General features: G+C 36.9%; 1 protein-coding gene and 1 long non-coding RNA gene across 3 annotated transcripts; both read right to left on the reverse strand.

The window, feature by feature from the left end:
• Nucleotides 1-674: 674 nt before the first annotated feature.
• On the reverse strand, nucleotides 675-3,336 carry LOC141708081 (uncharacterized). Of its 2 annotated transcripts, XR_012569356.1 has the most exons (4): nucleotides 3,237-3,336; nucleotides 2,657-3,103; nucleotides 1,341-2,480; nucleotides 675-1,067 (listed from the first exon to the last, which is right to left on the reverse strand). It is a non-coding gene; the product is annotated as an uncharacterized LOC141708081 (long non-coding RNA). The 2 variants fall into 2 exon arrangements; XR_012569355.1 differs by having other exon boundaries at nucleotides 675-2,480.
• A 7,288-nt stretch (nucleotides 3,337-10,624) lies between these two features.
• LOC141696470 (uncharacterized) lies at nucleotides 10,625-11,605 on the reverse strand. Its single transcript, XM_074500611.1, has 2 exons — nucleotides 11,396-11,605; nucleotides 10,625-11,248 (listed from the first exon to the last, which is right to left on the reverse strand). The coding sequence occupies exons 1-2, from the start codon at nucleotides 11,603-11,605 to the stop codon at nucleotides 10,625-10,627; spliced, it is 834 nt and encodes a 277-aa protein (XP_074356712.1).
• Nucleotides 11,606-11,806: the final 201 nt, after the last annotated feature.

Raw genomic sequence — 11,806 nt, forward strand, 5'->3', positions numbered from 1 at the left:
ACGCCATAGATGGCTTTAACCAACACAAAAAATGTGTTGCTATAGACCCCTAAAACTGTTGTTATATGCAAAAATAGGTCTATTGCAACACTTTTTCGGTGTTGGGTCTAAGGTCGTCACTATAGGTATCTAACCTTATAAAAGTGTCAATTTATAGCAACACAACAAGGTATGTTGCTATAGATATCATTTGCAACAGGATATTCAGAGTATAGCAACACATACTTGGTATTGCAAGAGATATACTAATTGACAAAAAATGGGGCCCACTGGGGAGCCCTTTATCATCTATTGCAACACACCTATTTTAACATCTTTAATGTTGCAAAAAAGAAATTTATGTGTATAATTAGCACCCTATTACAACCTACTAATAGGCTATTGCAACACCTAAACTGTAAAAAATTGAAACATACTTTTTAAATACCTGATTTCCCGTAAATTCAACAACATTCACAACCAATTCTGGGGCCCACTAGGGGGCCCTTTATCATCTATTGCAACACACCTATTTCAACACCTTTAATGTTGCAAAAAAGAAATTTATGTGTATAATTAGCACCCTATTGCAACATACTAATAGGCTATTGCAACACCTAAACTGTAAAAAATTGAAACATACTTTTTAAATACTTGATTTCCCATAAATTCAACAACATTCACAACAAATTCAGTTCGTCCAACCAGTCTTAACTACATATCCAACCATTACATTATGTCCAACCATCCATTATAATCCATCACACCGAAACATAACGTAAGAAATACAAGTAATCTTGCTAAGAACTAAACGTGCAAGATAACGCAAAAGTATACAAGTCATTGAAAATAACATAGAATAGAGATAATAAATGGTCTAAGTGCTACGGCCACCGGTAAGAGGAGTACCATCAGCTCCCGTGTCACCTGAAATTGTCCCAAAAATCTGAGCTATGTCAATATTCAACCCGGGGTTTGCTTCAAGTAATTTCTGCAGGACCAAGCTCACGTTTTCTTGAACCTTCTTAACCCTGACAACTTCATCATAGAGCTTCCTGTTAAAGTTTTTCTGCTATGTACACCGGCTTCTGAGAAAATTCAATTAGTCACCGTACTTAACTTTATGAATACAAAATATAAGATCAAAAACCTAGATGTCTGAATAACAAATAATTACCACATAAGAAATAATCCCTATGTTGTATCCTTTCAGAAATCTACCAATATCAAGTGACAAAGCTCCATGTACAAACAAAAAAAATATATAAAACTCAATTCTCTCTGCAAGCCTGATGGCTTTTCATATTAGTATAAGAATCTAATTTCCTAAATTAATTGTAAATCAAAATAAGAAAACATACCATCTTTATCGTATCAGCACAGAACCCTAGAGTTGTTCATGGATTTACCAGGTTCTTCAGTTTGCTTTGGGCCTGCCTGGCCAGAAACATCCTGTTTACAGATACTTTATGTTACAATATATAGAAAATAGAACAACATAAACAAACTTAAATTTAAAGAAAAATTATTTTAAACCGTATATTAAATTAAATAACTCATCTTATACACTTTTTGCTTCTTTCCATTGTAAATGTAAAGAATTATTTTTTTTTGAAGATTCTTTACCATCTGTTTATCATCCTGAACATGTATAACTCATTTAAAAAGAATTATTTATTCATGTTAAAGATTTATTTTCAAGGACCAACTACCTAACAATCTCTTATTTGTAAACATAAGTATTTCTTTCCCGTAAAAAGTATACATATATTTTTTTATTTCCAAAAATACAAGTACTTACTCTTAGTTTTTATATATCATTTTATCTTTAATACCGAATTTTGGAATTTTACATATATATTAAAAAAATATCAGTAAATTTAACAATATAGTCCAAAGATAACTAGACCTGAAAAAGTCAATTGAGATTATTTAAACGGGCCTTTCAATAATCAAAGCTCTTTCTATGCTATAACTAGGAAATTAGAAGCCCAGACCAAAGCTCAAATCTAAACCTTGTACTATACATCTGTACTTATTTTAAATTTTACTTGTAAGCATTAGCATGGGATATTTATGTGATCACTTATTCTATCCCATCTTTATTATATCAGCACAGAAAAAAAGATGTTAAATTATACAAATATATGGTCTTCATCTACACAAACAACTATGTGGAAATATACAGGTATATATATGAAGATCAAAAGTTACCTTTACAGAAAATTTGGAAAAGGCTGATCACAGACCTGAAGTTGGAATGTTGGTGAATTATATAACATAAGCTGGTTTAAAAATGCACCAGATATTTAAATATGTTACACTAATTTCACCAAAGCAATAAGTTAGGCTCAGATTGTATGCTTCTGATTCTATGATTAATTCCTGTACATATAAGCTTCTGATTTTATTTTCCTAGACTTGAACTTTAAAGTGTAAAGCTGAGAGGGCCCCATAATCCAAGGGAGTTTTAGATTCATTCTAATCATAGGCTCTGTAATCTAAGCAAATTATGATTGGCTCATCTCTATGCAACAGGGAAATGAAATAATCTTCTTATTCTGTGTTTCTTTATTATTTGCTTTGTTATTTCTGTGGCCTGATTCGCTTATCAATTTTGGTATATCATAGATTATAAAAAATCACACAAATGCATGGGATAGAATAAGTGGAACACCTTATAGGCTATTGAAAACACCTCACCGGAGTTCCACTGTTGATCACTGGACTGTAGTGTCCACTCATACCCACCAAGTACTCATCAGGAAGTTGTAGCTTAATCTATATTTGAACATCAATGACGATACAATTGCATGGAATGAAATTCAAATTATGCCTAAATAAATTAGCTAAAGCGCAAGCCTGATAAAAGTTTAGTCAAACGAGTCTTAAATCGTTAAGCATGGAAATATTAAGTGAAACTGAAAACTTAAAAGCAAAACAGCTTTCCATGTTTGTCATAAGTCACACGAATAGAAACTATGGAATTATCGTATATGAGTTTGATTTCTCTGACTCAGCTATGAACTCCATCATCCCAGCTTGCACTGCCACTGCCTCCCCAGGGTCTAGCTACAAATCTTATCTTCTTTCTATTATTACTCTGATCATTCCCACCAACATCCTATATAGATTAAGAGATTAAAAATATGTCGAAGACAAAGGATCAAGGGCAAATAGACAAAACCTTATAGTGTAATAAGACTCAGTGATTCGTAAAATGAAAATATAATTGATCGACAAGATAGAGTTCTTACCATCATAATCTAACCAAGAAGCGAAGACAGATATAGATGAACAGAAGGGATGATTGGTAGCTTAATGCAACTTGCTATATGTAGGCATGTGTGCATAGTAAATAACAGACACACACTTGATTTACTGAAATGGATAAACTGGAAAAACTACTTGAATTAGAAGTGCATACAGATTACATATAATCAAAAACTAACAGCTATCCAAGACTCCTACAAACTAGGAACTACACTGCTACTTTTCCTCCACTAGACTCCAACAACTCGCCACCTCTTGATGACTTATTCTTCTGAGCGATATACACGCTGCTTATTCATTACATGAAGTGGACTTGGACTACGTTTAGATTACTAAGCCCAGCAAAGCCCAACATACTCTCCCTTAATCTAAACGCATTCCTGGACGATCAGTAAAGCCCAGCTCCTGCAGTATCTTTGACACCGAGTAACTTCCTCATTTTCTCAAACTTCCCCACTGATAACGCCTTTGTGAGAATGTCTGCACGTTGCTCATCAGTTTTAACATGCTTAACGATTATCAATCCTTGCTCCACGCATTCTCTTATAAAGTGATATCGAATATCTATGTGTTTGCTTCTTCCATGGAACACTGGGTTTTTCGCCAAGTCGATAGCTGATCTATTGTCAATGTACAGAGTCACAGGACCAATCTTCACATTACAAATTTGATTGAGAACCCTCTGCAACCATATTCCCTGGCATGCTGCAGCCGTTGCAGCCATAAATTCTGCCTCACAAGAGGATAGGGCGACACAGCGTTGCTTCTGAGAGATCCATGTGATAAGACTTTCATCTAAATAAAACGCCACTCCACCCGTACTTTTCCGGTCATCAACATTCCCGGCTAGATCACTGTCGGAGAATCCTGATAACAGATAATTACCCTGGCCTTGAGTGTATGTTAAACCAAAATTCAAGGTTCCCTTCACATATCGCAAGATCCTCTTTGCTGCATTTAGATGTGTCACTATTGGACGTTCCATGAACCTGCTAATTACGCCAACTGAATAAGCTAAATCAGGACGGGTGTGCACTAAATAACGTAGACCCCCAACAATAGACTTGAATTCTGTTGGGTTTACTGGTTCGCCATGTTCATCCTTAGTCAGCTGTAGCTTGAATTCCATCGGGTACTTCACTGCATTACAATCTCGCATACCAGATTTCTCGAGCAACTTCTTAGCATACGCAGTTTGCTTAATCTGAATAAAGCCTTGTCCCTGTTCGACTTCCAACCCGAGATAATATGAAAGCTTGCCCAAGTCTGTCATATCAAACTCCTTGCTCATTTGGTCCTTGAATCGCACGATGTTTGTAACAGTGGTACCGGTAATGAGGATATCATCTACGTAGACTCCAATGATCAATGAATCTCTCCCTTCCTTTCGAGTACATACAGCGTGTTCGAAAGGACATTTGACAAAACCTAGACGTTGCAAACATTTATTCAGCTGTGCATACCATGCTCGAGGAGCTTGGCGAAGCCCATACAATGCTTTGAGTAGTCGATACACTTTGTTTTCTTGCCCGGCTTTCACGAAGCCTCGAGGTTGTGAGATATATACTTCCTCCTGCAGTTCCCCATTCAAGAAAACAGACTTGACATCGAGGTGGTGGACTTCCCAGTTGCATTTGGCTGCTAAAGCAAGAAGTAATCGCACAGTCTCCATTCTTGTTACTGGGGCGAATACTTCTTCATAATCAATACCGTATTTTTGAACGTAGCCCTTTGCAACCAAACGGGCTTTATGTTTGATTACCTCTCCATTTATATCCTTCTTGAGCTTATAGACCCATTTCAAATCAATGGCGTTGTGGCCTTGTGGTAGGTCTGTTAGCACCCAGGTGTCGTTCTTTTCAATGGCTTCAATCTCACTTTGCATTGCATCTCGCCACGATTTTTCTTTAACTGCTTGATCATACGTGACCGGGTCATTAACTCTCAACAGTAGCAGCTCATCTGCTAGTTCCACTATTTCAGTATTATCATATACATCGTGTAATGATCTGTATCTCAGGGGTGCAGTACTTTCAGTACTGGTGGCAGAATTTACGTTGCTAAAACTCGAGCCTGTACTTTCTGAGGTAGGTGTTGTTGTTTTATCTGAAAGACTCGAGTTTGGAGACTCTGGTGTATTATTATCGAATGAAGTGTGGCTGGAGTTTCGAGTGATTTCATTACTGCCAGATTCTTCGTCAATTAGCTCTGTGTCTACCAATGTGAAAGCACCAGTGTTATGTGCAGCACTCTCTGTTGTCGAGTCATTCCATGGCCACTCCTGTTTTTCATCAAACACTACGTCCCGACTTACATTTATTTTTCCTGTAGAAGGGTCGTAAAGGCGATATGCCTTTGTGCCGGGTTCTCTCCCCAAATGCACCATTTGTTTGCTCCGATCATCTAACTTGGCAACTTGTACGCTGGGCACTTTCACGTGGGCAACACAGCCAAAAACTCGTAGGTAGTCGACAAATGGCTTTTTCTGAAACCAGGCCTCATATGGTGTCTTTCTTGTCAAGCTTCTAGTGGGAAGTCTGTTCAATACATATACCGCGTGTCGCACAGCCTCTCCCCACATGATTGAAGGAACATTCATTTCTTTCAACATACTTCGAGCCATAGCAACCACAGTTCTGTTGCGTCTCTCAACAACTCCATTTTGTTGAGGAGAGTATGGTGCGGTATAATGACGTGTAATCCCAGCTTCTTCACAGAATTTAGTAAAAGCACTTGAGCAAAATTCTCCTCCTCGGTCAGTACGCAGCACTTTGATCCCTGGGAATGTGGTTTTTTCAACTAAGGCCTTGAATTTCTTGAACACTGTAAGTGCCTCATCTTTGGTTTTGATCATATAAACCCACATCATGCGAGTAAAGTCATCTACAAGCAATAGGAAATATCTATTTCCAGCTGGGGTAGGAGGGGAAATGGGACCACAAATATCTCCATGTACTAGTGCTAAGGGAACTTGTGTAGAGAAATTTGATTCAGAAGGGAAAGGCTTACGTGTTTGTTTTGAGAGAAGACATCCATTGCACAATTCATTTGGTATTTTCAGCACCGGTAGTCCATTCACCATTCCAGCTTTTGACATGTCCGTCATTGCCTGGTAATTTACATGACCAAAACGTAGATGCCATAGTCTTGTACTATCTTCTGTCTTCGTAAGTAGGCACGCCTTTTCCTTTACTTCTGATATATATATTTTATATAGTCTGTTCGAGGAGCGTTGAACTCTCATTAACAGTCTATGCTTTGTGTCATGGACTCGCAGCTGATCACCATCAATAACTACCTTGTTGCCCTCCTCAGATAGCTGCCCCAGGCTAATTATGTTGCTTCGAAGATTGGGAATGAAGTACACATTTTTAAGTTCCTTCTCTTCACCATTTTTGTAGTGTATCTTTATCGATCCAACCCCCTTTATGTGCACCGTGGAACCGTCTCCGAATTTGACTTGGCCAGTCACTCCCTCGTCTAACTCAGCAAACTTTTCGCGGTGCCCAGTCATATGATTACTTGCACCGTTGTCTAAATACCACATGTTTGCTTCGATCTTAGCCTCAATTTCTTTACCCACGTCAGTCACGGCTCGTGAGTCACCAACATGCAGCATCACCGTTTCCCTTGTGTTCTGCTCAATCTCTGCTACTAGTAAGGCTGGCTCTTCATCATTTATCTGTGCCAAGTTGGCCTCTCCTTTTTGTTCTCGATCTCGTTTAGGCTTCCTGCATTCTGCAGCGTAGTGCCCAAGGTTGAGACAATTGTAACATCGAACTCTGCTCCTGTCACGAGTGTTTCGACCATCTTTGCTGCAGTTTTCATAGACTCCACTCTTATTCGTTCTTTTCAACCATTCATCTCTAGTAAGTAGCAGTTTTTTCTCAGTCCCTTCCCGTTTAACCCATTCATCCTCGGTTAACAGGAGCTGTTGGTTATTGTTGTTGTCATCTTGTCCCTTGATTCGTTCTTCATGTGCTTTGAGCGATCCCACGATCTCCTCAACTGACATGGATTCCAGATCACCAAACTGCTCTATCGCTGAAGCGATTTGCAGAAACTTAGCCGGTACAGCTCTCAATAATTTTTTGACTACATACGTTTCCTCCACCGTCTCGCCCAATGCACGAATATTCGTCACCAGGCTGTTCAACCTCATACAGAAATCATCCAATCGGTCTGTTTCTTTCATCATAATTGACTCAAATTCTGCTTTAAGCGTCTGAGCTCGTGCCTTCTTGACCTTGTCAGCTCCCAAACATAACGTCTTAATGGCCTCCCATGCTTCTTTGGAGGTCTTCTTTGTGGCCAGAGACAACAGAAGATCTTCAGGTATACCCTGATAAATTATGGCCAAAGCTCTCTTGTCCATCTTTTCTTCAATGGCAGCTTTGGGATCCTTTGGTTCAATGGCTTCCCATACTCCATGCGCTTGCATGAACACAGTCATTTTCAGCGCCCAAGCAGTATAGTTGGTTTTTGAGAGCATTGGGTAGCTCAGACCGAATGAGGAGGATGTCTCTTTAGATTTGCTGGGTTCCATGATCGATCTGCTGTGTTGGATGTTGAAGACTCAAAGCTCTGATACCAAATGAAGACAATATACGTAATAGTAAATAACAGACACACACTTGATTTACTGAAATGGATAAACTGGAAAAACTACTTGAATTAGAAGTGCATACAGATTACATATAATCAAAAACTAACAGCTATCCAAGACTCCTACAAACTAGGAACTACACTGCTACTTTTCCTCCACTAGACTCCAACAACTCGCCACCTCTTGATGACTTATTCTTCTGAGCGATATACACGCTGCTTATTCATTACATGAAGTGGACTTGGACTACGTTTAGATTACTAAGCCCAGCAAAGCCCAACATATTACGTGTATAAAATATAATGTGGTTGGGGAGTGAAATATGGTACCAGATGTCGGTAGAGATAAGATTCAAAGTGTAACAGAATATGATTCTAGCTCAAAGGCTAGCCAAAATTTTTGCAAACAGTGTTTGACACGTTCGGTACAGAACAACCTGGATGTAATATCTTGTGAACATTTGTTGAACCAACATGACAAGAATAAAAGAAGAAATGGCACAAGGGAATTACCTGCTTTTGCCCTTACCATATGGCCCAAAATTTTAAGCAATTCACTATCCGCTGCTTCCAAATCTTATGCTTTGATATAGCAAGCAATGATATTATGCTTTGATATAGCAAGCATTATTAGGAACATGGCCTATAAAGAATCTAGCATCGCCTGAAGAAAATTTAATTAATAAAAAGAAAATGAGTTTCATTTGATTCAAAAATAATTAAAGGTGTCTTTGCGGTTGGATAAAAAATGCAATAATTTAAAAAAAACACCAAATTACCTCAAATGTCAAAGACCAACATCAAATTAAACATATAAAGAACAATCCCATGTAAGTAAATATCAAATAAATTAAACCAAAGTATATAAAGAGTGGATAGATGAACAAAAGAAAAGCAAGAAAGAGAAAAAAACACAGAGAAAATTATTATCTCCGAGCAAAAAATTAAGAATTAACAAGTATATGCATACAAGGACATAAGAATCAAGATTATTATGAGACATATCAAGAACTCCGATAAACTATAACCCTCTAAAACTAGAAGGAATGCTTCCAGTAACATTATTGTGTCCCAATTTTAACACAAATCTTTTAATGTCGTAGATGCACCAGGAGACCAGCTTGCATCATCTTGCTTCCCACAACTAAATTCCACAACAAAAAAAAGACAATAAAGAAGGCCAGTGAATGAAGAAGGAGAGAGGCGAGTTTTTCCAAATAAAATAAAAGTGAATCCCTGAAATTATTTTCCACTTCCTTTTGTCTGAATATTTCACTTCCCACCTCTATCTATCTATCTAAAATTTAGCTGCCCAATCCAATTTTTTAGCAGCCCAGCCCAATCCAATTTTTCAGCAGCCCAGCCCATATCAATTTATTTTTTAATTTTATAAATTTTATAATATTTTTTAAATCATACATATTATGATTATTATTATTAATTTATTAAATTAATTAATTTATGAAAAAGTAATAGTAATATAGGGTGTTATTTTTTTATAAAATATTTTAGTGATATCAATTAATTTTTTATTTTATTAAATTAATTATAAAAATATATTCATTTAACTTTAAATTATAATAAAATATTTCAATTTCTATAAATATAAGAATAATTTATTTATATTTTGGGCTTTCACTTTCCAAGAAACTCTACAAACTATTTTATTCAAATATACTACTTTTAAAGATAACTTTAATTTTAAATTCAAAATAAAAAATATATTCAACCACTTATGGCAACACAGTCTCTGTGTTACAATAGAGAAGACATCTATGTCAACACCAAAGATTTATTCAGCTATTGCAACATGTTACTATGCCTATCGCAACACCAAAATGTGGGTGTTGTGATAGGGTCATAATTTCATACCTATTACAACGTTTTCTAAGGCAACACCAGGAAAAAACGTGTAAATAGGTCATCTATGGCGTAGTGGGAAGATGCAAAATCAGATTTCTTATTCACACTTACCTTACCATTCCTGTTCTTTTTAGCCTTAACATTAACACTCTCACCAGTCTTAGAGTCATATATGGTGTCTGGTTTTTTAAGTGTGTCCGGTCCTTGCTTATCCACCTTGTTACCTAGGTCAGCTTTGGATTTAGCCTTACTAGCTGGAACCTTAGGAGTCTTAGGGGATTCATCTACCTTCTCTTTCTCTCTGTCCTCAGCAATCAATTCCTCATTGATTAGCAAACTTACTTTATCCAAAGGTTCCGAAACAGACTCAGTGAACAACGGAGATACAACATCCTTAATAACATATGGTACCTTTTATAAGACAAACATGTTTATCTCTGATGCACCACTATGTTTCTTACCGGCTAACTTAGAATAGTCAAGTCCTATTGAAGTCTTAGATTTAACTCTTTTACTATCTATTATCTCCTTTGGAGTCAAAGCTGCATTCTTAAACACCTGTAACTTATTTTCTAAATCAACAATTTGGGTTCTAAGAATGGCTTCTATGTCTGTGTTGCACTTAACCTTATTCTCTAGGTATTCATTCTTTTTCTTAAGTTCGTCTATTCTAACTACAAGAAATTCTAGTTCTTTATTTCTAGAGGTTAAACTCTCAGCCATAAAAACTAACTTATCATTTTCAAGTTTATATGCAAGCATGCTTATATGAACATTATACAATTCTAAAGTAAGTTCATGCATAGTAGATTTGTATTCAGATTTATACATATCATAGTGCTAAGTTCAGGAACCTGAGATGATTATGGTGATTCCTCTGCAGAGTCTGCAATAAGAGCTAGATTCACATACTCTTCCTCTTCATCCTAATCAGTATCATCTCAGCTTTTTCCTTCAGAAATATATTCTCGTCCGTTTTCCTTAACACATAAGCATTCAACTTATGTTTCAACTTTTTATTCTGCCTCTTCAGATCTTCATAAGTTTCTTTCTTTTTATAAGAACCTTTTCCTTTTACTGCCTTGGGATTTCTGCAATCAGATACAAAGTGTCCCAACTCATTGCAGTTGTAACATCTAATCTTGCTCTTGTCTATACATCTTGACTTGTAACCTCCTCTAGAGCTTGACCCTGATGAGTAGCTTCCCTTTTGAAATCTCCCAGATGAACACCTTGATTTATAGTTGGGTTTTCCTCTGAATCTAACATGACTAAATTTTGCAGCCATGTATGCCATAGATTTATCCTCCAACTCTTCAAGTTCTTCCTGAGTGTAGAACTCACTTTCATCTTCCGGCTCACCATGAACACTTTCATATTCAATAATTTCCTTGATTGTTGAGGAGGGTGCAATCTTGACTTCTTGAGTTTCAGGTTCACAAGCAACAAGTGTTGTGGTTTTTGTAAGTGTCGTACTCTTACTGTCAATAGAACCAGGGCCATAGATAATAGCTCTCTGCTCTTGTTCCTATTCATGGGTTCTCAGCTTTCCAAAAATGACATCCAGGGACATGGTAATAAAATAAGCTCTTTCCCTGATTGATGTAATCTTCTATTCCAAGTGAACTGGTAGAGTCAGCATAAACATTCTGTCAGACTCTCATATCATACAAACTTTCCCTTGTAGCTTCAATTCACTTGACAGTCTTGCATATCTTTCAAAGAGTGAAGACAGTGTTTCTCCAGGTTGAAGTTTAAATACTTCATACTGAGTTGTCAGAATATCCATCCTATTTTCTTTGACTTCTTCTGTACCTTCCATCAACAGCTCAATGGTTTCCCACATATTCTTCACACCATCACTTCCTAAAAGTTGATGACTCATATCATTGTCGGTCTATTCCACTAATATGAGTTAAAGGCTTGTGTCCAGATTTATCAACTCCTTGTCAGTCTCCGTATATTTACACGGATCCCTGGAAATGGATGTGGAAAGAATTCTTACACCAGCTGGGGAGCCGATTTAGCAATCACTTCCATCGGAACATAAGGACCATTCAGTAATATCCCAATATATAATGGATTC

This window comes from Apium graveolens, chromosome 2 (assembly GCF_009905375.1).
Source record: "Apium graveolens cultivar Ventura chromosome 2, ASM990537v1, whole genome shotgun sequence".
NCBI classification, from domain to species: Eukaryota; Viridiplantae; Streptophyta; class Magnoliopsida; order Apiales; family Apiaceae; genus Apium; species Apium graveolens.